Source organism: Puma concolor, chromosome B3 (genome assembly GCF_028749965.1).
Source record: "Puma concolor isolate L17-30 chromosome B3, mPumCon1.1.hap2, whole genome shotgun sequence".
NCBI lineage: Eukaryota > Metazoa > Chordata > Mammalia > Carnivora > Felidae > Puma > Puma concolor.
Genome location: NC_141672.1, coordinates 86237783 through 86265036, shown reverse-complemented (window position 1 = coordinate 86265036; position 27254 = coordinate 86237783). Strand labels below are relative to the sequence as shown.

Here is a 27254-nt window from a genome sequence, read left to right as displayed (position 1 = left end):
TTATGCCCTCCCTAGCCTGACCCCGTAAGTGGGGAAGGCCAGGTTCCTGGGCTCTGCTGACGGGGCCCATCCCAACCTACCTTGCTCTGAGAGGGAGGGCCTGGCTTGCTGCTGCTCGCAGGGGCTGTGGCAGGAGTAGACAGGAACATGCTTCGGAACAGCCTGCGCTTAAGGCTGCTCTCCTGGGTCTTAGGGCTGGGGCTGCCCTCCCCGCCTGGCCTGCCAGTCGCCGAGCCCACCAGGCAGGACTGTGGCCGGGCCTCCTCGGAACCATGCCTGGCAACCTTGGTCCCACGCCTACCAGTGGCTGCGGGGGGTGAGGCGCCGGGTGGGGAGCTCTGTAGGCAGGCACCCAACTGCAGGCAGCGCTGTGTGGCACCCTGGAACTCGGTGGGGCCTAGCGACTGTGCCTTGGTGGCCAGCCCGTTGGGTAGGACTCTTGGGCTCTGTGGCTCCGGCCACGGCATCTGCCTGCGGCCTGCTGGTGTGCCCCCGTTGCAGCTGAGGTAGAGGCCATGGGGGTCAGTGCGCTCAGACTGGGGGCTCTGCAGGTACATGTCCGGGTCAGCGGCCCAGTGTTCATCCCCCAGCAGCCCTAGGGACTGTGCCCGCCGCCGGCTGGTGGGGCTGCGGCCACGCAGGGTGTTGGAGCTGATGACCGACAACTTCTGGATGTCGTTGAGCAGCCCTGATATGTAGCCGTCCATGGGCACCGAGCTGCCCCGCACCACTGTCTGTAGGGGAGGGAAAAGAGTGTGGGTGAGCAGCCAGTTCATGGCAGGGAGGGGTGGCTCTGGACCAGATCAGACAGCCTTCCCAGGGGCCTTCAGGAGAAACACCTGAGGATCTCGCTTGCTGTGTCATCTAGCTGTTTCTTAATTTTTCAGTCACTCACCAGGGTCCACAGCAGGTTGGGCCTGTGTGGGGGCAGAAATACAGGGAGAAGGCCTATTGTCATGGGGCTCACAGTCCAGCAGGGCAGACAGGGAGTCAGCACGCCAAGTGATGTGGGCATCTGAGCTTCGGGAGCCGAGGGGGCACAGAGGTAGGGTCCAGACCCTGCCTGGGGTCTGCTGTCATTCTCTAGCTCTATCTGTGGCCTTATGGGAGACACACAGAGCTTCTTGAGGAGGCAGTGGCCAGTCTAGGGCTCTCCTCCACATTAACTGGCTTTGTGGCCTCCAAACCCTGGCAGGGCCCCTGACCCCAGCCCCTACCAAGCTCTTGCCCTTTTTGACCCACACAACTAAGTCCCCCTGGTCTGGGAGTCCCGGCCCCAGAGGGGCTACGGGTCTAAATATTGCCTGGGATACACTTAATACTGAAAGATTATTCATTGTTATCTGAAATTCAAATTTTGCTGGGCATCCTGTATTTTTCTTTGCTAAATCGGGCAACCCTACCAACCTGCATGCAGAGAGGGACGCCCCAGGCTCCTCCTCCCTGGAAATTCAATCCTCACCCAGGGTGAGGCTGATTAGCAGGGAACGCAAACAGCTAGCTAATCGATAGCTGGTAATTAGGTGGTTCCTCCAGGTGCCTTTGTGGTTTTGCCAGGCACAGGCTTCTGTGGACTGGGAGAGGCCAGACTCTGCAGGACCATCCCTGCCGCCGCCTCCCTTACCTTCATGGGCTGGAGCTGCACCCGAGTAATTCGAGAAGGGTCCACCACGGGCTTGGGTCGCCGAAGCGTGTCCAGGATGTTCTGCCATTGTGGTGGGAGGCCCACAAACTTGCCTTCTTTGGGATCAAAGGAGGTGTGGACACGGTGCTGGAAGTTCTGTGGGGCTGAGATCTCAGGGCGTTTCTTCTTTTTCTTTCGGAACATGGTGCCTGTGTGGGTAGGGTCAGGCTGAGCTCCAGCGAGGGGCTTCATGGGAGCCTGGTCCAGGGAAGCACAGGTGGGTGCTACCCCCACCCCCACCCCTCTCTCAATGCTCCCTCCCCCAGCCCAGGGCTTCCCTCACCTCTCAGCCCTACTTCCTCAGGGAAATGGCCAGCTCCAGCAAAGCAGTCCCAGAAACAACAAAAGTGCCAGAAATAAGCCAACACAGACTACAAACAAGGGAAAGAGGTGTCTGTCTCTCTGCCTGTCTGTGCCAAGTCTCCTGCCGAGCAGGCAGACTCTGGGGGTGTGTTTTTCTAAGATCCAAAGCCCATTACAAATATCATTCCACTGTCAATAATTTAAAGAGGGGAAAGAGGGAAGAAAGCAGGTAAATGCATTTTATGAAACATGTATGTACAACCTTGACTCTTAAACCAGGTAAGAATAGTACAAGAAAAAGAAAAGCTGAACCAATCTCACCTGTGAATAAAAAGGAAAATCCTAAACAAAACTAGTAAGTTGAATCCAACAGCACGTTAAAGTTTTTTGTTTTTTCTTTCAGATCACATTCAACTCCTGTTTGTCCCAGGATGGTTCAACCACAGAATCCCTGTTTATGTGATAAATAACATTCATAAAAAAGCCAACGTGTTATCCAGTCTGGGACCACGTATCATAGGATCAGGGACCCCAAAAGGGCCCTCTTGGTCACCAAGTGCTTGGCCCTCATTCCAGAAAGGTCCTGAGTTAAGGGCATAGCTGGTGTGGGTGAGGACAACTGTACTAGGGGTAGGTCTCCCCAGGGAAGAAAGCACTCCCCCCCCCACCCTTGGGCCTTTCCCCTTGAGTCTCAGGACTCTGTGCAAAACATCACTTGTAGCCAAACCTCCATTCTTCTCCTTGCTAATCCGGGCTTTGCCTAAGGCCCTGTGAGCAATGTGAACAGCTACCAGGGACATGGGCACTCAGACTTGAGATGGGGAGCCTGGAAACCCAGGGTATAGTGATGACCCCAGCCTGCCTTCAGGGAGACTGGTCAGGATGGCTCACTTGAATACTTTTGTACCTGAAGTGGCTCAAAACAGCTCAATGTGAGGTTTTGGGGTTGTTTTTGTTTTAATTTTTTCTTTATTGGGGCCAAGTACACTGAATGGGCTCTAATGCCACCTGGAAAGTCCACTTCTAAGTTTCAAGAAACAGACATATTTGTTTCTTGAAATGAATGCTTGGATCACTCATCTATCCAGAGATTTGGTGCTGTGCTTCTGACCATTTTCTCTCTTTCCCTAGCTCTCTTTTTTGGTAGTGTTTGGTTTTGTTTTTGTTAGCAGTAAACATAAGTTCTTGTATATAAAACAAACAACCCCTCCCCCCAAAGATTTGGGATACAGAGCCGTGGCATTCTCTTTTGGCTCCTGCTCCGGAAATAGCATTTTCCTAGTCACTTTAGCAGGCTCTGGAGGAGGTCACGGATCTGGGAGGCAGCTGGCACCCACTCAGAAAGGCAGGGAGGCTCGAATAGCCACGGCTTTCCCACGAGGAACTCACCACATGTGAGTTAATTTATGTCACACCTCTTGGAGTGTCAGCAACTTATGGGACCTTAATGTTGGGAGCTTACCTAATACTCCCTCTAGACAAAGCCACATGTGTGGGACCCCCAAGGACCAAGGCCTTTGGAATGAAATAGACCTGTTGAGTTGCAGGTGAATTGTAGGGAGTCTCCCACTAATTTGAGGAGGCTTTGAGCAAGCTACCCAAATGATTTGTGTCCCAGGGCTCTTTGTTTACAAAACAGGGTTAATAAAGGCTGCCTCACGGGGGGGGGGGGGGGGGGGGGGGGGGGGGGGGGGGGGGGGGGGGGGCTTCGGGAGGCTTAAGTGACCAGACCTCCCAGTGAACAGGGGCTACTTCTTTTGCCATGTTACCTCTCTGTGAATCTCTGTCTCTGAACTCAGGGCCCTGCAGATACTGGGATATGAGCAGATACAAACCCGGGAAAGATGTCCAATATCTTTCTTCACAGATTCATTGGTCAAGGGACCACACCTAATTTTGAGGGTCTGGGCACCTCATCACCTCTCCATTATATAGACACTTTGAGGTTTGGTAAAACATCCTCTTGCCTCTCAGCCTTTGGCCCCCGGAGTCTTTATTCAGCAGTTCTGTCCTTACAGCCTCACAGACAGACCCTTTGTCCCTAGATTAGCTTCACTGATGGTTCCACCTTCCTGCCTCACTATGTGAACTTAAATGCAGATGTAGGGATGCACCCTAGAACTGAAGAAGATCCAGCTAATACTTTCATCCCCAGAACATCCCTCTCCCCAGTTCCGCAGCCTCGCCTGTAGGAATGCACAAGGACAGCATCTTTAGCAAATAGTAAATGGCTCTAGTATCCCCCTCCTGGGAACAAATTTTTTCCCAGGGGCAGCAGGAAAGGCTGGAGGAAAAAGGACACCACAGAGTCCTAGGAGCCAGAGTTGTGGTGGTGGGTGTGGGGAGCAGCTGGAAGCAATGAACTGAACTCAGGATTTAGAGGAGGGGGGAAGAGAGTCAGAAATCAGAGCCAGGGGCACCTGGGTGGCTCAGTCGGTTACGCATCCAACTTCAGCTCAGGTCATGATCTCACAGTTCATGAGTTTGAGCCCTACATCAGGCTCACTGCTGTCAGCACAGAGCCCTCTTCAGATCCTCTGTCCACCCCCCGTTTGCCCCTCCCCCCCTCTTTCTCTCAAAAATAAAATAAACAGTGAAAGAAAGAAAGAAAGAAAGAAAGAAAGAAAGAAAGAAAATGGCTGTTGTAATCAGGCCATCATGTCCAAATAAAATAAAATAAAATAATCAGAGCCAATCACTGAGCTAGTGGGAAACCCCCACCTAAAGAGAGGCTGTTAAGACTCATCCCAAGTGTGGTGAGACTAACACTATCTGGGACAACATGATTTGTTTACATAGAAAATCGAGAAAGGACTACATACAAACTGTTGGAATTAGGTGAATTTAAGGTCAATATAAAAAAATCAGTTGTATTTCTTCATACCAACAACAAACAAATAGAAAATAAAATTTTAAATGTGTACATGGGGTCAGCTCCATGTACATATAAAAAAATTTTTTTTAATGTTTTTTTTTTTTAATTTTTTTTTTCAACGTTTATTTATTTTTGGGACAGAGAGAGACAGAGCATGAACGGGGGAGGGGCAGAGAGAGAGGGAGACACAGAATCGGAAACAGGCTCCAGGCTCTGAGCCATCAGCCCAGAGCCTGACGCGGGGCTCGAACTCACGGACCGCGAGATCGTGACCTGGCTGAAGTCGGACGCTTAACCGACTGCGCCACCCAGGCGCCCCTTTTAATGTTTATTTTTGAGAGATAGTGCAAGCAGGGGAGGGGCACAGAGAGAGGGGGACAGAGCATCTGAAGCAGGCTCGGCACTGACAGCAGAGCCAACAGTGAGCCCAAGTCAGATGCTTAACTGACTGAGCTATCCAGGTGCCCTGGAAATAAAATTTTAAAGATTCTGGGGTACAATGGGAAATAGATATTTGATTTTAGTTTCCTGTTCCTGGCACACAACTCCCCAAACCCTTGGAATCCCAAATGGAAAGAATCTTTCAGCCCTACCTCACCTCTGGGGAAGGAGAGGGACTGGAGATTGAGTTACTCATCAATGGCCAATGATTTGATCAAGCATACCTGTGCAGTGAGGCCTCCATAAAAACCCTTAAATGACAGGAAGCAGGGAGCTTCCGTGTTGGCGCACCCGTCAAGGTTCTGGGAGGGTGAAGCACCAAGAGGTCAAGGTTCTGGGAGGGTGAAGCACCAAGAGGGCGTGGAAGAAGCTCGGTCCTGCCCCATACCTGGCCCTATGTATCTCTTTCCTTTGGCTGTGCCTGGGTTGTATCTTTTTTAAGTTACAAAAAAATTTTTTTTAATGTTTATTTGTTTTTAAGAGAGAGAGAGAGAGAGAGCAAGCAGGGGAGGGGCAGAGGGGAAACACAGAATCCAAAGCAGGCTCCAGGCTCTGAGCTGTCAGCAGAGAGCCCGACATGGTGCTCGAACTCGTGAACAGGGAGATCATGATCTGAGGTGAAGTCAGATACCTAACTGACTGAGCCACCCAGGCGCCCAAGGGTTTTATCTTTTATAAGAATGAGTAATAGTAAGTAAAGTGCCTCCCTGAGTTCCATGAGCCATTTTAGTAAATTATAGAACCTGAGAAGGGACTCATGGGAACACTCAACTATAGCCAGTTGGTCAAGCCTGACCTGTGGCCCAAGACTCACAACTGGCATCTGCAATGTGTGTGGGGGGAGGGGCGGGGGGGGTTGTGGGACTGAGCCTGTGGGGTCTGTGCGGACTCCAAGTAGTGTCAGAATTGAATTGAATTCTTGAATACCCAGTTGGTGTCCAAAAGTTGGAGAAATGGCCTCAGGAGGGGAAAAAAAAAGCCTTGTCATTTGCTATCAGAAGCGTTACCATGGAAACAATCCCTCAGATACCATTTACCATTTTACGTTAAAAATGTCAAATACCTAGGAATAAGTCTAATCAAATATGTGCAAGGTCCCTACATTGAGAAGTATAAAACATTATTAAAGATATTAAACAATGTTCAGACTGGAAGACTCATTGATACAAAGATACCAATTATTTCTGAATTAACTTACAAATTTGTTTCAATCACAGTCAACATCCCAGCATATTTCTTTTGGTCGAAATTGACAAACTGATTACAAAATGTACAAGGAAACATAAGGGGGCACCTGGGTGGCTTAGTCAGTTGAGCGTCCAACTCTTGATTTTGACTCAGGTCATGATCCCAGGGTCCTGGGATTGAGCCCTGTGTCCAGCTCTGTACTGAGCATGGAGCCTGCTTAAGATTCTCTCCCTCTCTCTCTCTCTTTCTCTCTCTCTCTCTCAGTCTCTCTCTCCCCCCCCACCATTTTCCCCCTCCCCCACTCACACAGTCTCTCTCTCTCTAAAAACAAACAAACAAACAAACACAAGGAGAAAAACAGGCTTTGGGGCACCTGGGTGGCTCAGTCGTTTGGGAGTCCGACTCTTGATTTCAGCTCAGGTCATGATCTCACAGTTTGTGAGTTCGAGCCGTCAGGCTCTGTGCTGACAGTGTGGAGCCTGCTTGGGATTCTCTCTCTTTTCTCTGCCCCTCTCCTTCTCATGCTCTCTCTCTCTCAAAAGAAATAAACTCTAAAAAAAAGCCAATTAAAAAAAAAAAAAACAATGTACAGAGAAACAAAGAATCAGGAATACTAAAGATAATCTTGAAGAACAAGGTTGAAGGATTACCCTACTCTATATCAAGGATTTATTATAATAGTACAAAAATTGATACAGTGTGGAACTGGCACAAGGATTGACAAATAGCCCAATGGAACAGAAGAGAGAATCCAGAAATAGATCCAGTCATATAAGGTCACTTATTTATGACAAAGGTGACATTGCAATATGGTAGAGAACAGATGATCTTTTCAATAAACGTAGCTGTAGCAATTAGATATCCATATGGAAAAAAAATTAATTCATGTCATATCCTGAAATGAATCAGATCTAGATGTGAAAGGTAAAATAATAAGCTGGAGGTGGTGATGGGGGGATGGGAGAAGGGGAAACCCACAGACAGGCCATTGCCTGCCCCAGGTCCAGTGTGGGTGACTGCATGGGGTCCCAAGTTTGGTGAGCTCTCCTGGAGCTGCTGGTCTGCTGGGGCCAAAACCTTCACACCCATGGGTCCCAGAGACAAACGGAACTACCAAGGTTTCCTTTGTCCAAAGCCTAATTCTTGATGGCAAAGGTTAGGAGTAGGGGATCCTTTCCGAGATCTCCTTCTAAAGAAAACAAAACATGTTTAAAGAGTGATCATGAGAACTGAGTTTCTAAGAGACATACTCATCCACTCAAGTGTCCAATGTTGCCAGGTCACTGGGTGTGGAAACACCTGAGACAAAGACATCCTGCATCTCTCCGCAGGGCCTGTGTCCTTGGAGCACATCACCTGCCCAGACAGGGGCCTCGACTGGCCATTTCTAGATCTCCGTTTTCTACCCCAGTTTCCTACCTTCTGACCCAAGACCAAGGGCCCAGGGGCTGAAGGAAGGTGGTTGCTGCCTCAACCATGAGGCCGCAGTGGTAAATCAGCCCATGCCAGCCTTTAAAGTTGCCATCCCAGTATCTCCACCTCTGTGCATCCACACTCCATTCACCCAGCAGAGGGGCTTTCCTCAAAGAAGATACCCCTGAGGAGGGAGGGGGAACAAGGGAGGAGGAGGATTCTTCCTCTGAGAGCCAGCCCCTGCCTTTCCTCCTGCCTAATCCAATGGAAACCCCCTGGACCTAACACTCTGAAGGGCAACTGGGCAGAAGCAGAGCACCAGCTCAGGCTCAGTGTGGCCTTCGCTGACCCAGCGCCTCCTGTCTGACACCTCATCCCCATACAGGGGAGGGAGAGGCTGAGGGTTCTTTTCTAGGCTGGGATCCATCCTTGTGATTGAGGAATGCTTTGAACTTTCCTCTTCTTCTCCTTCTTCTTTTTTAAACATTTATTTATTTACTTTTTAAGAGAGAGAGAGAGAGAGAGCACGCAAGCGAGTGCATGCATGCATGAGCTGGGGAGGGGCAGAGAGAAAAGGAGACAGAGAATCCCAAGCAGGTTCCCCACTGTCAGCGCAGAGTGTGATGAGGGGCTCAAACCCATGAACGGTGAGATCATGACCTGAGCCAAAATTAAGAGTTGGATGCTTAACTAACTGAGCTACCCAGGCACCCCTGGAACTCTCCTTTTCTGAATGTCTGCAGACATCACCTGCTGGCTGGCTGGCCCCTGACTGGACCAGAGGGAGATGCCCAGCACCAGGAGCAAAGAACCCTGCCCAAACCAGTTTGAGAAGGAAGCTCTCCAGGCACAGCTCCTGCTGAGGCTGTTTCCTCCAGCCAGACTCTGGCAGATGGGAAGCCTGTCAGTTCCTGGCAGAGGCTTTCTGGAGGAAATGCTGCCACACCCAGTAAACCCAAGGGTGGAGCTGGTGGGAGAGTTCAGGGAGCCACAGGCCCAGCGTCACTGACGGGTATGGTATGACTGTCGTGTCAGAGGAGCAGAGGCCAGAAAAGAAATGTGCTAGGCTCTTTCCAAGGATCAATTCACTTAATTCTCACTACAACCGGAGGGAGGTAGGAATTATCATTATTACCCACAACTCTAGATGAGGCTACATAACTCTAGAGAGGCTACATAACTTGCTCACGCTCTGTCTCTCTCTCTCTCTCTCTCTCTCTCAAAAATAATAAACATTAAAAAAATTTTTTTAAAAGGAATGAGGCTGGTGGGATTCCCCTTCATGGGCGATGGGGAAATGAGAAGGCAGCTGCACCCTGGGCCCCACTCCAAGTGCCAGTGAGCCAGAGTGGAGGGACACATGGGCTTCCGCTGAGGGAGGCTCAGTGTCTGCTTATCAGAGCTGAGTGCCGGCTCGGCGTGGCCCCAGAGCATGGGGTTCCTAAGTTCCTTCATGTGACCTTGGCCTGCTCTCCTCCTTCTTAGGCTGTAGCATTTCTGGTGGTGACCAGGGAGTGGACTCATTCACCTCTGCCAGCTCACTACTCCAGGTACGCTGAGGAGAGAAACAGTACCTGCTGCAACTCAAGGAGCAATTTTAGGTATTTTGAGTAAATACCCACTCAGTCAGTCATCACTCAGGGAGTGCGGACTGTAAGCACCAGGCTCTGGGCTGATCATGTCACAGACAGGATCTCCTTACCACAAGCCTTTATATAAGGCAGGACTATCACTGTACCCATTATGCAGATGAGGAAACCCATGTTACGGAGATTAAGTCATTTGCCGAAGGAGAGCAGCAAAGAAGGGGAGACTTGTGTCTATCCGACCTGATGTGAACACTGCTGCAGGCAGGAGCACAACACCCTGTGTCATTCTCAGGCCCATTCATGAGGCCTTGGGAAAGGAACTATTGTAGAATCATGGCGCCGACATAGAGGTAAGCCCCCTGCGTTCTACAGCACTTAGAAAGGTACCTCCACTACTGCCACCATCCAGTCACAGACTGGCCTTCAAAGGACCGTGTCACCCCCAGAGCTGGGCCCTTCCACCCAGAGATTTGTCAATGGGTTGTCTGCCCTCTTGATAACACTCTTTGGGAACTGTCATCCCACACGTCTTTCTGTGAAGAATGACAGGCCTCACTGGCCCCCTGATTGAGAAGACCATGGACAGAAGCCAGCCTTTCACTGAAGGATTCTTACTGGCCAGGAATATTTTTCTCAAAACTTACCTTCTGGAGTTCATTTAGATATAAAATTATGTTATTCATTCATTGATTCAATAAATTCATTTACTGTGCATTGACTCTGCTCCGGGTTCTAGGGACCATGGTGAATAAAACAAAATGCTCAGTCTCATGCAGTGTGGCTTGCTCTTCCAAAGAGATGTGGCTACACATCAGGCTACCCCACCCTGATCTTCACTGCCCAACAGAAGAGATGGTGATGCACGTGCTATGGCACTTGCTCGAGGAGTCTGGCCTCCCCTCCATCCCTGGCCAACTTTCAGTCACTCGGTGGCATTCCTGACAGGGAGGTGTCTGTACCTGCTCTTGTGCCCTGTTTGAATACACTCGGTGATGGGGGCTCTTCCTCCTTCCCGAGGCCCCTGCCCTCTGTCCTTCTGTCCCCTTGCCGCTCATCCTTTGTATGAAGCTGATCTCTATCCTCCCTCAGCCTCTAGAAGGGGTCTGGGCCTGCCATCTGCCCCTCATCACATAATGTGAGTCAGGAGAGGTGGCATCCCAGCACCATTTTCTGGCCCCCCGAAGTTTCACTAGGGGGAAGGGGCTGGAAAGAATTTCATTTGTACTTCTGCCCAGCTGTCACCTGTAGGATGGGTGGGCCCTAGACCCAGGCTGTGCCCCTAGCCACCACTGCTCGAAGCACAGTGTCCCCAGGATGCTGAGCAGTCCCCTGAGGTTTTGCTGTCCCACTGGACAGGCACAGAGAGAAGCTGAGGATGCAGGGCAGAGGGCACTATGCACACAAGCCAAAATGTCTGGACTCCCTGCTCTTGTCACCATTCCCACACTACAGGTCCCAGTGAATCCCCAGGGGAGAGATACAGGAGCTGTTCTTGAAAAGAATATGATAATAAATCTCATTCAACCTCTTGTGTCAACACTCCAACTGAATGAGAGGCCGAAGAGCCAGGCTGGCCAGCCAGGAAGGTCAATATTGACTCAGGCCCGCCTCGGGGGCCAGCATCTCTGTTGCAGTCCAGCAGCGGCTCAAGCCAGAGCAGCCCTCTGACCTATGTTCAGTGTACTTAGAATCCACAGCACTGGGCTTTCCTGGGCATGGGGTTATGTCCAAGGGAAGAGTGAAGAATGGCCTTCCGGGGAGGGCTGCAGGCCAGGCATCTCTATCACTATTCCAGCTTCTCAGCAGCCTCCACATACAGGGGCCTGAGCCCTCATCACAGAGTCCTTGGGGCCTAGCCAGAAGAACCTCTAGAGTCCCCTAGTCACAGGATTAAGGCCCCTAATCACACAAAAAGACTTCTGTTTTACAGCCCTTAACTTTCTATGTCTCTGTCTTGTTCTCTTCATTTTACACTCACATTACTGTGAGATGGCTCACACCTGCTTTACTGGGTGCATCTTAAAGATGGAAGGTGGCTGGGAGAGGAAGGTGGAAAGCTTTCTGGAATATACTACACACGTGCAGGTGTAAAGTGCCTAGCACGTGTCAGACCCTGTTCTAGGTGCTTTTTATTAGTGCATTTAATGGTCATGACACTACAGGGTAGATATTAGGAGGTTTGTTTTACAGGTGAAGAAACTGAGGCTCAGAGAGTAAGACTGTCTGAGATGGTAAGTGGTAAGCTGGTATTCAAACCCCATGTCTCTGACTCCAAGCTCTTCTAACATGCCTGGTGCCCAGAAAAGTCGAATGGCCTGCCCCAGATCACACAGCCACTGAGGGCAGAGGCCCCCTCTGTCCTAGGCAGCCCTGTGGCAACAGTGTGTCCAGGGGCACCCATGGACATGTGAGTACCTGTGACATGTACAGAACATACTGCTATCTCTGTCTCCAAAGCTGGACCCTCTTCCAGAAATGGCCCCTTCCCTAGGCCACCTCACTACCTGCCCTGTATGGACCATCTACTTTTACTTTACTCTCATGGCTTGCTCTAACCCCTTCACAAGCTCCTGACACAGAACCAGACCGTTCTCAAAGTTCTCCAAGAGGGGAGGGTTCAGGTAGTTTAACATTTCCAAAGTAATACTGGAGGCTGGGAGGTGGCTCACTGCTGGGGGTGGTCTACATTTATTCTTTATCACTGTGACTTCTCACAACTGTCTTATGAGGAAGGCACGGCTGCTCTGTTTCATATAAAGTTTAGAGAGAAGTAAAACAACTTGCTTAGGGAATAAAAGGCCAAGCCAGGATTCAAACCCAGCTCTTTCTGGTTCCAAATGTGTTCTCAGCTACTGTCCTATGTATGGCCTGAGGAGAACTTGCGGTATGATAGTATATGCTGCTCAGTTCCAAAAGATCCGAGGGCAGACATAGACCTGACCTCCCTCTCTTCCCCCACCTAGAAAAACAAGTCAGGGGAGCCAAAAACACACCAGAATAGGGCAAGACACAGAAAACACAGCCCACACCCCGGAAGCTCTTTATGTCTTAGCCCTTGGTGTTCCTAGCAGCGTCTACATCCCAGATAGGGTGCCACTCACCCATTGTGAGAGAAGCTGGATGGATTTTAGCAGGTTGGAGATCTGGGGAATGAGCTAGCGGCTGGGATTGGCCAAACAGGACCTCTGCCTGGAGCTGCCTCCTGGCCTGCTCAGCACAGACACGGGGCCTGCTACTGCCCTTCCTGTTTGGGAGCCTCTTTCCCAAGCATAAATTCAGCACACCAGCCTTGCTGACACTGACTTGCCCCAGACAGGCATCACACCCGGTGACAGCAGAGGCTGGGTCAGGGGCAGGTGGGGCATGTGGGCTGGGCTGGTGTAAGTAGCAATGCACATTCATTAAGGACTGAGAAATGGCACCTAGAAAGGGCCACTGCCCCTGCCTGACAGTACCAAGAATGGGCCATCCCAGGGGGGGCACCTGCCTGCCCACTGACCTTTCCAGCCTGTCTCTCAAGGAGGTCTTGAGAAGGCTGCTGGACACCCTACCAGGGCTGAAGGTTCCTCACTCACCTCCTGGCTGCCTTCCTCCCCTGCTCTTCCTCCTGACTCCTCACCCTTCAGTGGGCTGAGCTCTCAGGCACCGAGGAGAGGGAAGACTGAGGACCCTCCCTGGCCCGCAGTCCGAGGCCTGGGTGGAAACAGATCAGAAATTCATCGTGAAATATGTAGTACATGTCTCCACGGATGTTGCGACTGGCCAGAATTCGGAACCGCCCCAGGCCTGCCTCCCGACCGAGCCACCATCTCAGGTACAAGGGGAGGTGGCGGGCTCCCCACGCAGAGCACGGGGAGGAGGGGCAGTGGGCGCAGCACCGCTTCAGGCCCCTGTCCCCACCGCGCTCCGAGCCGGCGCGGTCACCGGCCCCACCTCCTGGGCGGGAGTGGGGTGCCCTCCGGGACGCGAATCCCCCAGCCCCGCGCCTCAGCAGCCGCGGCAGCCAGGCCGGAAGCGCCGGCGCACACGCGGAGGTCGGTCGCGCTCCCAGCTGCGCCAGCTCTCGGTCCTGGCGCTCAGGGCCCCTCCGCGCGGCGCCCTCCCCACGGCCGCTCCTGCGCGCACAGGGCGCCGGCCAGCCCTGAACTTTGGGGAATGAAAGCGCGGGGAAAGGGGGCCGTGCGGGCGGGGAGACCGGTCCGCGCGTCCCGGCCCCAGCCCGGGGAGGGGTCGCCAGCCTCGCGGGGTGGCCGGGGCACCCACCTGCCGAGCGGGAAGTCCCTGGAGAGCTCGAAGCGGCCGCGGGAGTCGGGCCCGCCCTCCGCGGGAGGGACCTCGGCGCCTAGAACGACGAAGACAGGCCGCACTTACTTGTTTGTGCAGCGCCGGCTTCACCTGGCCGCGAGTTTGATTTCAGGGTGTGGCCTCAGGTAGGACAAGGCGAACACAAAGCCCGGGAAAAGTCGGCAAGGGGTGCCGGGGCCGCGGCCAGGAGCCTCTGTCTGCCCGAGGGGGGGGTCCCCCTTCTCTAGCCTTTTCCGCTAAGTGCTCTGCCCCGGCTCCGGCCGGTACTTCGCCTCGGGGTCCTGATCTCGGTCGGGCCCGCTGCGACCTGCCCGTGGCCCCATGGCCCCCTGGACGGCCGCGCAGAGGCCTGACCTGGATTATCCGCTGAGCGCCTCGCTGTGCAATTAGCTCATTAATTTGCATTGCAGATGCACATCTGGAGGCTGCCTTGCCGACTCCTCCCGGATATTCAGAGGTGCAGGGGGCTGAGTGCACCCACCTACACACCCTGGGGAGCCTCAGCTGGAGGCCTAAAATCTGGCATTTTGGCCTGTCAGTCCCATCTGGACAAGGCCCTGAGACTATTTTCGGGTAGTTCTCTTGAGCAGGCAGGAAAGCCAGGATTTAAATAGATTCCAATTCCCTTGTCAGAACCTGCTCAGTTCTGAGAACCTGTGGCCTCAGGATTCCCCGGTAGGGGACCTCTGGGAAAAAGAGAGCTTCCAGGAGCCCTGCCCTCCCAGAGAATGGGCCTGGTTACAGAGCTGGCCTCCCCTGGCTGTCCGCAGCAGTCCCCAGCAGTTCCCTGGCCTAGGAGCATGATGGCCATTGGGAATGGCTCACTCCTGCTTGCCCTTTACCCTGCTTCTTTTAAATTAGAGGGTATGTTTGTTGTGGGTGAGGGGCAGAGGCCGTGTGCCTGTCACTTCCCTACACAAGGGACTTGCTCTTCTAGACTTGGGCCCCCAGAGAGGGCTGTATCTGACTGAATGCTGAGGGCATTCTGGCTTGGAAATTCGGTATACCTAGACCCTAAATGGCTGCCCCCAAGCAGTGGCTGGGTGACTACCAGTGTCACAGAGTGGGACTGAGGACAGTGCTGGGATTATTGTCATTGTTGGGTGCCTCAAACTTTTGTTATTAATCGAGGTCCTATTGCCATGTATCATTTTTGTTCACTGATTTCTTTAGATATATCAGTGCAATTTATAGATAAAGCATTTACACGTAGGCTCTATTGTTTATGCATGGTTTACTATAGCCTCCTGCCAAATCGAGCTAAGGTGGCTAGTGGGAATTTGCCAGCCCCAAACACCCGCATTCTGTCTGGCTACACTACAGCCCGCCCTCCCGGGGGTTGGGGGGAGGAAGCATAACGGTGGTGCCTGCGGAGATGCTGTCCCTGTGAGCCCTGGGTTAGTGGTGTAGAAGCTGGGCAGCTAATGGCTGGTACCCCCGCTGCCCTCCTCCATGCACTCTGCTCCTCTCCTTACCTTCTGTCTTCCCTCCTCCTCTCTGTGTCTTTCCCAAGTGGATTCTTTCTCTTTCCTCTGACAGGGTAACACTGAGGCCTGACCTCATGAGCCAACCCCTGATCTCCTGTGGCCCGCTCCCTCCAGGAAGCTGCCTGCTGAGCCTAGGCTGATGGGACCATGTGGCAGGGCAGGGGCAGCTGGTACACACGTATGGCTTTCCCCACAGATTAAGTACCTAGCGATGTAGGAGCACTGGCTGACTGCTGGCTACTGGAAGCAGGGTGTGCTGGGTGGGAGGGTTCGGGGAAGTGGTTGTGGGGGATTTGAAATGAACGGTGAACCAAGCTAGAATGAACTGTGCTGCGTTGTTGAACCTAGAATCAACACCCTTAAAGATTTTTTCCTGACTCACAAATGCGCGCGTGAATTATTTTCTTTTAATACAAATAACTTCTATACCCAAACCAGAGCCCCAAGCAGTTTGAACTGTTGAGCTACAATAAAGTGTGGGCATTAGAATATTATCGGAATTGAACTGGTATTTGATTTGGTTTGAATCCAAGCGTGGGTGTCGCAGAAAGGCTACTAGGCAAGTCCCATCCTCACCCTTTAGGAGTGAGTCTAGGGAACCCTGGCGTCCTTTGGGAGCAGAGATGGGGTTTGGAGCTGGAGGAGGGTGGAGACTCCCAAATATAACTGACATAGGAGGCAATGCATGCCCCATCACTGTAGGTATGCAAGAACCGAGATAACTATCCGTCAGATATGCTAGAGGAAAGGTTCCCATCCTGGATACTAGGCAAGACCTCTTGGACCCATCCCAACCCCAAGTTTCTGCACTTCGAGTCACATCTACAGGTGGGTCTGCTGCACTGGGTTCAATGACCATTTGCAAATTGGGACAACTGGTATGTGCAGAATGGATCCTGAGTGGTCAATTCTGGTATGTGAGTACCCCCACCCCCACCCCATCCTCTTCTGATCCACGCCTGACTCAGCCTCGCCCAGGCAGTGGCAGGAACACTCTGGGGGACAGTGTCTCCTCCAGCGTCCATGTGCCTCCCTCTGGCCCTGTTCCCAGGTTGCAGTGCTGAGCACAGAGAAAAGGACCAGGCACACCCTTATTTGAAGAGCCCTGGTGGCTGCCATAGGCCTTCTGCTTGTCCATGCACTGCCATTCTACAAATGGGGCAGGAGCTCTGGCCAGGGACACTGAAAGCTGACATTTCACCCTGGGCGATGCTGCTGGAGCCTCGCCAGCTCTGGGGCATTGGCCAAGCAGTACTGTCTGAGAGGGCATCGGGGCAGGCACACTGGGCTGGGCGAGTGCTTCCCAGCTAGCTAGCTCTCAGCCTGTGGGGCCTGTTGTAACATCCAAGCACCTACTGCCAGGGCTGAGAGCCCAGGTTAGGGCCAGAGAGGAAAGATACGGATCTACTTGTGGTTTAGAAACAAAAACACATTATCCTTCCCCTGCACCTTTCTGTTCCGTGACTCGAGAAGCTTCCTGGGGATCAAGAATTGCTGACAAGCTCACTTATTCCTTCCAGGGCTTGTTTCTCTAGGTGAATCTGCCCTCCTCTAATAATAGAAATAAAATGCCTGCCAATTAGTGAATGCTTCCATTGGGCTAGCCCCATGCTAAGCCATTCCCACATACTATCTCACTCAAGTCTTTACAACCGCCCAGCACAGAAGTACTATACTATTATATTCTCAGTTTACACACAAGGAAACAGGCTCAGGGTGGTGAAGGAACTTGCTCAAGGTCTTGTAGTGACTGAGCGTAGAACCAAAATTTCAACCCAAGTACATCTGCCCCTAGCCCATTCTCTTATCTGCGCTGCCCAGAGGTCCCTAGTTCCAAGGACTGTCTGATGTGACTTGACTATGTGAGGTCAAGTGTCAGTGAACAGTGGTGGGGGAACGTTTACCTCCTTGGGCCAACCCTGACCACCACCCAGCAAGCGCCAGTCATGTGACACAGAGCATATGTGGGGAATATCCCTGCACCATTTCTGATCAGAGCATGAGGATCCCCACGTGGCACTGGGCGTGTGGGGCAGAGGGGGCTTCTGCACTCACCCTGCAGTCCTCAGCCCTAGGAGAGAGGCACACTTGGGAAAAGACCCCTTCCCCTCCTTCTCTTCCAGGGTGCTCAACCCCTGTCCCTTCCTGCTTGTGGGATGGCCTGGGCCAGTGCCCCTCACCTGATGGGACTGCCCACGTGTTTCTGCTGATGGGGCCAGGAGGCAGGTGCAAATGCCCTAGGGAGGGTCTGGGAGCGTGAATGGAGGGAGCTGACATTGCCGAGCCCTTGGGGCTGCTAGGCTGGAGAGGGAGACGGCCCCTCCGAAGGGACCATGGGTTCTTGCAGGATTGGAGTCCTCTGCCTCTCTAGGCTTCCAGCATGCCTCAGTCTCGGTTTCTTGATGTGTAGAACAGGGGAGACAGTGTCCGTCTGTCTTGGGAAGGTGATGGAATGATGAGGTCCAGAGCATTGGGGAACCAGAGTCCCGAGGACCTGCATCCCCCGGTCAGGGCGAGAGGTTGTTGACCCACAGCCCTCATAGCTGCTAAAGGGAGCAAGGTGGACACTTCCCTCCCCCGTTCCATGTATGTACCCAGCTGCCACAGGGAGCACGAGAGCCTAGTTTTGGTGCCAAAGGGGCTGAATCCCAGGGATCCTCCAGGAGAACTTGCTACTACATCAACCTAATAGGTCTATCTACTACATATCCAAGAGAGAAAACCCTAGCCCTAGGTGGCAGCACTGTCTGGGCCCAATTAGGTGTTTGGGAAGAGTCTATCTGTCCAGCTGCTGGGCAGATGTGTCCTTGTGCCATCCTGAACCTTAGCAGAGGGAAACCACCACAGCCAGAGGCCTCCAGCCTCTCTCTGCCTGCCTTTCTCTCAGATTCTGCATCTGTACTAGGTTTCCTATGCCAATGGGAGTACATAGGCCTGTCCACCTCAAACGCAAACTGACACTGGAGGCTGAACTTGCCTGGCAGTGCCCAAGGGGCCTGGTCATGTGAGCAAGCCACCAGATGCAGAGGCCACTGTCCACCCACCTCAAGGGGCTCAAGCAGGGACACAGCAGGCTGTGGCTGCCTTGCCAGTTACATGGGGGCATGAGCTACTCTGGGCAGGGCTGGAAACAGAAAGAGCCACCTAGATGCCAAGGACACTCACTTTAGAGACATGATGAATTCATTTAATATCTTCTCACTATGATCACTTTGCAGCCCTTGCTCCTAATGGACTCCAAAGTTCCATCCAAATGTCTGTTGCTGGCAGTTCAGCTCTCCGGCTGGCATTTTTGCTGCCAGAACTAACAGCTGGAAGCTGCTTGAATGGAAACGCTTCATTGTCTTTCCTTTCTCCGCTCAGCCTGTAGCAGTCATCCCTGGTCTGAGGCTGGGGCATGGCCATGACCGGCACCCATGTCCTAGATCCCAGGGCCCAACTTTCAGGAAGGCCGGGGGGCGGGGGGGGCGGGGAGGGGGGAAGCAGAAGGCTTGTGCCTGACTGGGTAAGAGCACAGGCCAGAGCCCCAGGAAGGGAAGAGTCTGAGGAAACATGATGTTGGTTGCTCAAGCCCCATCCACAACCCTCTGGGTGCAGCACCTTCGCTCTAAGTGCACAAAGGCCGCACATTCTGGGCTGTGTGACCTCTTGGCAGCACTGGCCATCCAGCTGCAGTGCTCTTAGAACGCTGCCTTCTGCATCCGCCCTGGGTCAGGGTTAGAAGGCGTGGCCTATCTAACTGCCGCTTGACTGGGCTGGACTGTGTTTAGAGGGGCCTGGAGGGGCCCAGGCGGCTACTGCCATCCCTTCTCAGGGTCTTTCCTTCCTTAATCTCTGCCCACACCTTGATTACCACAGGGATGGTGGCCCATGGGAACTTTATGTGAACACTTACATGGCGGGGTCCTGGTGTGCACTGGCATGTCCTCACTAGTGGCTGCCATAACGGCCTTTGCCGGGATGATGGACTGTGTGGGGGCAGCTCCGCCTGTCTGCCCATCCTTTCCTCCACAGGAGCTCTGCACGCATGCTCGCTCCTGGCCTTGCATTCTTGCCCCCAGTCCTGGCTTTGTCCCTCTCCAGGGTATGAGACCCTAACTTTCTCCACCTTTCTGGATCCCAGACACACCACCTTCCAGCAAGACCCACTATAGTGGAAAAGAGAAGTCCAGCTGTGGCCTGGTAACAGGGTGACAGATGACAGGCAACAGGCCTCTTGCTTCTGGGATCTGACCTGTGATGGTGGCCACTGGACATTTAATTTCCTGCCTGTGGTCATAGGATATGCTGGTGAAAAGCAAGCAAGTACCGGAAGTAAAGGGTCTCCTGTGTTTTCCTGACTTCTGCCCCAGAATCTCTCATTCCTAGACACATTCATCATTCCTCTCTTCCTTGGCTTAAGACACTGCCAGCCTTATGGTTCAAATGTAAAATGCTTCCTGGGACAAGGAGAACTTGAGTCAATCCATTTATGAATTAGCTGGATCTGTTTATCGTAGAGTGTCCAGGAGGGGAGGCTGCGGGGGAGGGGCAAAGCCTCTCCTTGGGGGGCGCTGATGAGTGAGCATGGGCTGAGCTGGGGCTGCCTGTTGAATGAGCTGCAGGAGCAGGGCAGCCCAGGTGGTGTGTGTGTGTGTGTGTGTGTGTGTGTGTGTGTGTGTGTGGCAGGGCCAGTCCCCTGTTAGGGCAGGAGGCACACAGGAGCATCAGGACCCCTCTGGCCTCCTAGTGTTTTGGGCCAGGCTGTCTCCTCAAGCCTCTGCAGCTTTTGTCTGCCCTTGCCTGCAGGGTCACCTTTGATGTTACTGCAGATAGAAAGGTAGTCTGGGCAGTGAGAGAGTCCTGGACTGGGAAGTGGGGACCCTCAAAGCCTGAAACCAAGGCTCTGCCATCAGTTAGCTATGTAATCTCGGGACCCACTTTCCTTCTCTGGGCCTCTGCCTTCCTCTATAATATTATGGGTCTTGATCAGACATTCTTAGGGACTCCTTTTGGCTTGAATGTGCTCTAGCAATCTAAGGTGGCCATCTCCTTTTGGGAGCAGTCCTTTCCTCCTCTGCACCCCACCCCCCTGACCCCAGACTGCACTCTGGAAGCACATGAGGCTGTGGAATAAATGGCCCCCTGGCTCCCTCCACCCTCTGTGCCTTCCTGTGCAATTCCTCATTTGAAGCTAAAAGAAAGAAAATGGAGGCCGAAGGCTCCAGGCCAGGAAGCTGAACCAGAGAACCAGTCCTCCCAGTTCTAACTCTGCTGCTGCTGCAGCCTTCAGGAGCTAGGACATGCACGCAGACAGCAGGAGGCCTTGAGTAAAGGTGACCGGCTGGTAGCTATTTGCCCTGAGGTGGAGCGGGCTGGGTCCCTGCTGCACTGGTACCAGAGATCAGAACAACTCACTAGCTGACCAGACCTTTCTGGACCTGCTTCTCTGAGCACCCAGAGGCCCCCCTCTCCACATCCTGAGCAGCCTGAGTGTGCAAGAGAACACACATCAGGCTCCATCCTGTTAGCCAGAGGCGCAGGGGCCTGAGTGCTTTGACACGGGCAAACCAGAGCCAAGCAGAAAGATACTAGTGAGGGGGGATGGTCGCCACAGAAAACCCACAGATGTACAAAAAAGGTTATCGTCCTCCCTCTGTAAAGACATGGGTCTCTGCACTGACTGATGTGTTACAATGAGGTTTTATAGAAAATGCTGGCCAGCATGAGTGTCCCTTTGCTGGGGCTAATGTGGCTCCATGCAGTTATGGGGGAACCCTTTTTTGCATGCTGATTTCCCCCCAGCATATGAAAGTATGCTGTGCTTTGGTTTTACCTTGTTCTTTCAGGTGAAAGAACCCGGATTAACTTTCCTAAATCCATAGAACTTTGGCAGAAAAAGTAAAAAGTCTCTGAGTCTGAACCTTATGGTGCCTGGGCATTTCTAAGTCATCTGCCAGAGTGATCAAGAAGTCCCCTGGGGTCTCTGGTCTGGCCCCCTGCATGAAGCCCCTCCGAGTTTGTGCTTTCAGATGGGGCTCATGAGTATACAGTTCTTCAAGGAATCGGGGCCAACACGTGACAAAATTTCAGGCGCAGAGAGAAGTGGGACCAGGCCTCTTGGTTCCTTCACTGTCTACAGCCTGTTTTAAGTCCTCAAGGCCTGAATCTAGATCTCAGATGGAGAAGGAAACTCAGGTTTCCTTGAACGACAGACTCCAGTCATTCCTTAGAGAAACTCAGTGGCAGACAATTTGCTATTTGGGAAAAACTGGAGTGGCACCGCATTTCTTTCCAGCCTTCTCCCTCTTCTTGCACTTGTGTATCTCCTTGAGCGTGCGTCCTCTGCCCGTTACTGTTCAAGCGGCGTCTTCTTTTGCTCCACTTTCTCAGCTAATCTGTCTTTGTCCATCTTTGTTAAGTTCTATGTTGAGAACCATCTCCCAGCATCGGTCTAAATTTATAAATGTTCTGGACTGGATGGGTCACGGCCGACAGCTTCAGCAATGAGTCTGGGGCCCAGGGTGGGCAAGAGGATGCTGCCACCTGTTGCTGATCATGGCTGATCTGTAGCTCAGCTGGTTTCTGGTGGGGTGGCCTCCAGACTCAGCTGCCCTTTCCACTCACGGGGAAGAGCTATAAGCTCCCCACGGCAAAGGCCTGGTCCTTCATTTGTCAGCACTTTCCCCTGCACCCTGTCCCCACCACCCGTGGCGGCGTTTTGTAGTCAGGCAGTCCTGTTCCCTGCCTGCAAGCCAGTGAGCCAGAACCAGGTGCCAAGTGTCATCACCAAGTGTTGCCTGGAGCCCGCATCTGGCCAAGAAAAGACAAATTCCCCTTTATCTCACATCCCCCACATCTCACCATAGCCCCGAGAGGGCCCTGAGGCAGAGCTCAGAAGGGGACAGACAGCTTCCAGTCAGTCTGCTCACCTCGGGCAGCAGGGCCAGCTGGGCTTCAGGAAGTTGAGAGCTCTTTCTGCTTCTAAAGCTTCCATCTTCCATGCTCCCTTCCAACCTGTTGGCTAGCCTACCTCTTTGAGGGGCAGGCGGCAGAATGCCTGTTTATGAGGTTTGCAGTACTGCCCACGTCGGGAACTGCTCCCGAATCCTGGGCCTTCCCACTTACGGTGTGGAGAAAATCCTATGGGGAGGGCTCTGCTTCAGGCCACAAGACAGTTTCCCACAAGTCCCCCCTACCTTCTGCACCCAGGAAACAGTGCGTTACAGGCATCTCTGGGACTGTTTGCGTACAGAACACAGTCCCTCAGAGTCTCCACCTTCTCCCTGCCCCGCCCTCCCATACAGGTGGGCAGGTTTAAGAAAGCCAGCCCTCCAGAGCCCTTCCTGAGCCTAAAACCCAGGCTGCCGGTTCCTCTCCTGCTTCCTACGCCCTCGCCTTTATCCTCTGCTCCCTCCTAGCCCAGCCAGCTGCCACTCTGCCAGCCTGCTGTTTGGCACTCCACAGCCTCTGGGTACTGGCTGCTGCTCAGCTCTGCATACATTCGAGACCCCTAGGCTTGGAGTCACCTTTTGTAAGGGGGCAATACCCCCTCAGCTGGGCCATTTTCTTCCTACTGGAGCCAGGTATGGGGATTAATGGAATGGGAGACACTTCTGGGTTCATCCCAACTCTAGTCCCATGTGCTCCTCTAGGACAGAGGGCATTCTTGGTCATCCTTGGGAATTGTGCTGAGTGGGCTTTGCTGTGGCTAGAGACCTCAGACCTGCATGCACCTTCCCTGTACCTGGCACATCCCAGAGAGGTCAGTTCACCAAGAATCAGTCTGTCTTTGGGGGACTGGAAGGTCTATGGAGCCCCCACACTCCCACCTTGCGGCCATTATCAGGGTGCACGGAGTTTTCCACCCCAATCAGTTGCTTCCAGAAGCTTTGCCCCTAAGTTCCAATGCCTTCCTGACTAGACACCCTTGCCAGTAGGGTTCCCAGGCTTGCCACTCCTAGGCTGCAGAGGGGACCCCTTGCTTGGCCCAAAGGCCTTATTCTGAGCCAGATGCGCTTCTGTGGGGGCCGAGTCCAGCGGCCCTAACCAGTTCCCACCAGAACTGGCTTAGGGGAAGACCGCAAGCAGGTCCCTCCAACCTTGGTGCGTGACACCAGGGAAAGAAGAAGCTGCATATGCGGTATTAGCCTTGCTTCTTGGTGGGGCCCTAGCACTTTATTTTATTTTATTTTTTTTAATTTTTTTTTTCAACGTTTATTTATTTTTGGGACAGAGAGAGACAGAGCATGAACGGGGGAGGGGCAGAGAGAGAGGAAGACACAGAATCGGAAACAGGCTCCAGGCTCTGAGCCATCAGCCCAGAGCCTGACGCGGGGCTCGAACTCACGGACCGCGAGATCGTGACCTGGCTGAAGTCGGACTCTTAACCGACTGCGCCACCCAGGCGCCCCGGGGCCCTAGCACTTTAAACCCCAGACGTACTGGGCCTGACCCCGGGGAGCCAACCAGGTCATTAACCCTGCAGCAGAGGCAGGGAGCCTGAGGCCTGTGAGAAGGGATGGTGCTCAGCCAGGCAGCCCCCTGAACCTGACCTGACTCCAAAGTTTCAGAGTCAGCATCTCTGCCAGGTCAAGCTCTGCAGAAGGGCGTGACTGGGAGCTGGGTCCCAGCGATACTCCATAAATACTTGTGGGCCGAACAGGTGAGCAGAGTGTCCCAGGTGTGGTGGGGTGAGAGGGGCCTTCCCGAGGGCCATCCTGGTGGCACCACACTAGCCCGGCCCAGCAAGAGGGGGAGGTAAAGGCAGAAACAGCAGAAACAAGCGTCTCTTCCTATGGCCAGGAAGCCATAGGAAATCAGCTTGCGCCGGGCTGTTTCAAAATCAGTCTGGAAAGGGAGCGGCAGGTCCGCTGGGGCGCGGGGCTACCGATCCTAGCAGCCGGCAGCTGCCGCCCCTGTCCCAGGTGGTGGGCAGCCCGACACTTGGGCTCCCCAGCCCCGCCCGGGAAGCCCGAACCCACAGCGGCAGCAGGGACCTTACCGTGGCCGCTCCTCGGGGCCGCTGGGCCTCAAGCTCCTCACTGCAGGCTGGTGCTTGTCTGGAGCCCAGGAAGCGGCACTCCCTTCAGGCAAAAAAAAGAGAAAAAGGAAAAGAAGAAGAAAACCTCAGCGCTTTTCTTGCCTAGCCGCTTCTCCTGAAGGCTCCTGGATGGTGTTGTCCTGCCTCTGTGGGCACACAGCCTCCTCCCTCTGGCAGCTTACTCACCGGTGTGCCCGTGAGGCTGCCAGCTGTATGGGGGAGGCGGGGGGAGGTGGCCCACGCCCCTCTGCCTGACACACCGGAGCATGCTCTGTGGGGGTCTGGCCTAGGCCGCGGGTGGCCCCAGCTGGGTCCGGAGCGCAGGGAAGCCATGCCCTGGCCGGTCCCTGTGGGCTCAGCAGAGCACACCCATCGGTGCTAACTGGCGCCGTGTGGTCGAGTGACAGAATTCCTTGATAGGAGGCTGTCTCCTTAGGACCCGGGGCTGTCCCAAGGGGGGGCAGCCAGTGTGCTGTCTGACCCCCTGGCAGGTTGGCTTCCATCCTTGGGCTACCCCTCTAGACCATTCCCTACCTTGAAGTCCTCCCGTGTCTCTGTCCTGTGGACTCAGAGAGGGCCTGGGTGTGTCTGAGCTGGAGGTGCTCCTCATCCTGGGTACAGCCAGGCGCTTGGTGTCCCTTTTCCGCAGCACCCGTCTCGGGGCCTGGGTGGGCCCAGCATCAGGATGAACTGCTGCCAAGTCCTGCTCTCTGTCCCCAGCAGGGGGACAACACACATGCTCTCACACACACGTGGGGCCACACCCAGCACAGAGCCACCTACCTGCCCCGGCCAGCCTAAGCCAATCCAGCCTTGCTCTCCAAATGCCACTCTGACCCTAGAAGCCACTCATGAACAGCAATATCCTGTGAGAGGTGAGTTCAAAGCCGGCCCAGGAGGACTCCAGTTAGCACGGACCAGTCTCCCCTTCTCTCCTGACACCTCCAGAGGACACAGCAGCCTGATCACCATATCTGTTATTGCACTTTGCCGGCCAGCATCTCTCTCTCCGAACCCCCCACAGCATCTTCCATATCCTTGGGGGGTGGCAGCAGATTCCTGATAGGTCCCATCTTCCTCGCAGCCCAAGGTAGAGAGGGGAGAACTAGAAGGGGTGGGACTCAGGTGCAGCTCCAAGTTTCCAGCTCCCAAAATAATCAGATGCAAAAGGGAAGGAAGAAATCTCCGGGCCAGCAGGTGACTCAGTGCCAGTGGGCCGGCTTAGTCACCTGGATGGCTGCTCCCAGCTCCTGGCACATCAGCCAGGGAGCAGTGCCCTCCCCCATCTGCTGTCGACAACAGGGCTGTCAAAGGGAGCGTGGCCTTGGCCGAGGAGCGCCAGCTGGCCTGAGGCTGCCTGGCAGGCTGCACGGGCGGCGAGCTCCGGCCTCCTTCCCAGCCGCAGCACGCCCCTCCTCCACCACGCACCCAGGCTCACTTTGGGCTTTCTCCATTAAATCCTCAGGCAGCGACCTGCTCGTTTGGGGCGCTGAGCTGCTCCAACGTTGCTTGGCAATTTTGATATCGTCGGGGGTTGCTATGGGGAGGAGGGTGATGTCATTGACACAAAAAACCCACTGAATTTACAAATCAGCTGGGGCTGGAGCTATTTATAAAAACACGTTTTTTCCTGCCTTCCTTTACTGAGGGGGAGGGAAGGGAAGGGCTGCCTGCCAGCCTCAGTGGAAGCCTCCCCCAGCCCCGCAGAAGCCAGACCCTCCCACCCAGGCTCCCCACGCCACAGAACTGGCCGACCTGGCCACAACTGGGCCGAACTCCCCTTTCGGGGTCTCAGCTGGTTTTGCTGTGAAGGGCGGGGAGAGCGGCATACAATGGGTGGGTGATGGGCAGGGTGGGCGCCAGCTCCTGGGTTGGCAGGGGCCGAAACCAGCCACTCAGCTGGACCCTTGAGGAACAGGGTCGTGTGCATGTAGGCAGCCTGAGCTCCTCTGGGTGCCTGCAGGCCAGCACCTCTGAGTACACCAGGTGGAGCCCAGCCCTCCTGGCTTGGCCCCCTGCTCCTCTCTTACCACACTCGCTGAAACACCATCCTCTCCGTGGCTTTGACCGTCAACCTGGACATGCTTCCCCAGACCCCACGTCTGGCTGCCCTGCTGCAGGTGCCCCCCACCCCCATAGCCACCTCCTGCTCTGAGCGCCCAGTTGCTGACAGTCAGAAGGAGATGCTCTCCTTGGCTCTTCTCACTGCTGGCCCCTTAGAGCCAAGGTGACACTAAGCTGCTTACATTATTTTTGAGAACTCTTTCATAAATCTTCCATAGTGAAGCAATGTGGTGTCTGGTTAAAAGCCCAGGTTCTGGGTTTTCACAGTCCTGAGGTCACCTCCCAGCTCTCAGTTGAGTGACCTTTGGCGTGTTATTTAATCAGCTGAACTCAATTTTCTCATCCATGGAATGGGGATGATTTCACCTGCCTCACAGGGTGTGGGAATTAAATGAACAGAGCTCCTGGCATAGGGACTGCTCATAAACATTAAATCTTTTCCTCCACCTTCGTGACTGTGTTTTTGCTGTTCACCCTTATCCACCCACCAAATGGTGGCGGGTTAAGCTTCCAAAACCATGACCCCCAGTCACCTCCTGGGCTAAGGTCTGAAGCTGAACACATAGACATGTTGATTGAACTGCACTGTATTGGACCTCATGGCATGAAGCATAAAAATTTCGGTTAGTCAGGTCCTCCAACTACCAGCTACGGAACCCACCCCAGCTCCATCCTGAGCAGGAAAGGAACTCTTTGATGGCTGTCAGGTAACTAACACCCAGCACTGATGAGAAGCCTGGAGAATCAAGTCCAGGGCAGAAGCCAGCGCTTGAGGCATCAGGATTGACTCTGTAGTCTCCATACTCCCCTGAATCTGGGTGCAGGGTGCCCCGACTGCACTCTCCACCTAGCGCACCTCTGGCTCAGGTCACGGGCAGAGGGG

At 53.8% G+C, this 27254-nt stretch overlaps 1 protein-coding gene and 1 long non-coding RNA gene across 10 annotated transcripts in view; one reads left to right on the top strand and one right to left on the bottom strand.

Annotated features, from left to right (window-relative positions):
* PAK6 (p21 (RAC1) activated kinase 6) overlaps positions 1 to 25771 on the bottom strand; it is a 36196-nt gene extending 10425 nt beyond the window's left edge. The window contains exons 1-6 of one of the 9 annotated variants that reach the window (XM_086710353.1): positions 13865 to 14352; positions 13069 to 13186; positions 6865 to 7042; positions 2309 to 2438; positions 1625 to 1882; positions 81 to 734 (exon numbers count right to left, since the gene is read on the bottom strand). In XM_086710353.1, coding sequence (XP_086566479.1) covers positions 81 to 734; positions 1625 to 1876 — 906 coding nt within the window. In that variant the 5' untranslated portion in view covers positions 1877 to 1882; positions 2309 to 2438; positions 6865 to 7042; positions 13069 to 13186; positions 13865 to 14352. Of the gene's footprint in view, positions 1 to 80; positions 735 to 1624; positions 1883 to 2246; positions 2439 to 6864; positions 7043 to 13068; positions 13187 to 13756; positions 14353 to 24268; positions 24351 to 25090 lie in introns of those variants that run through there. The other 8 variants (XM_086710352.1, XM_086710357.1, XM_086710351.1 and 5 more) reach the window with 8 other exon arrangements.
* LOC147580175 (uncharacterized) lies at positions 13785 to 15779 on the top strand. Its single transcript, XR_015252583.1, has 2 exons — positions 13785 to 13923; positions 15338 to 15779. It is a non-coding gene; the product is annotated as an uncharacterized LOC147580175 (long non-coding RNA).
* Positions 25772 to 27254: the final 1483 nt, after the last annotated feature.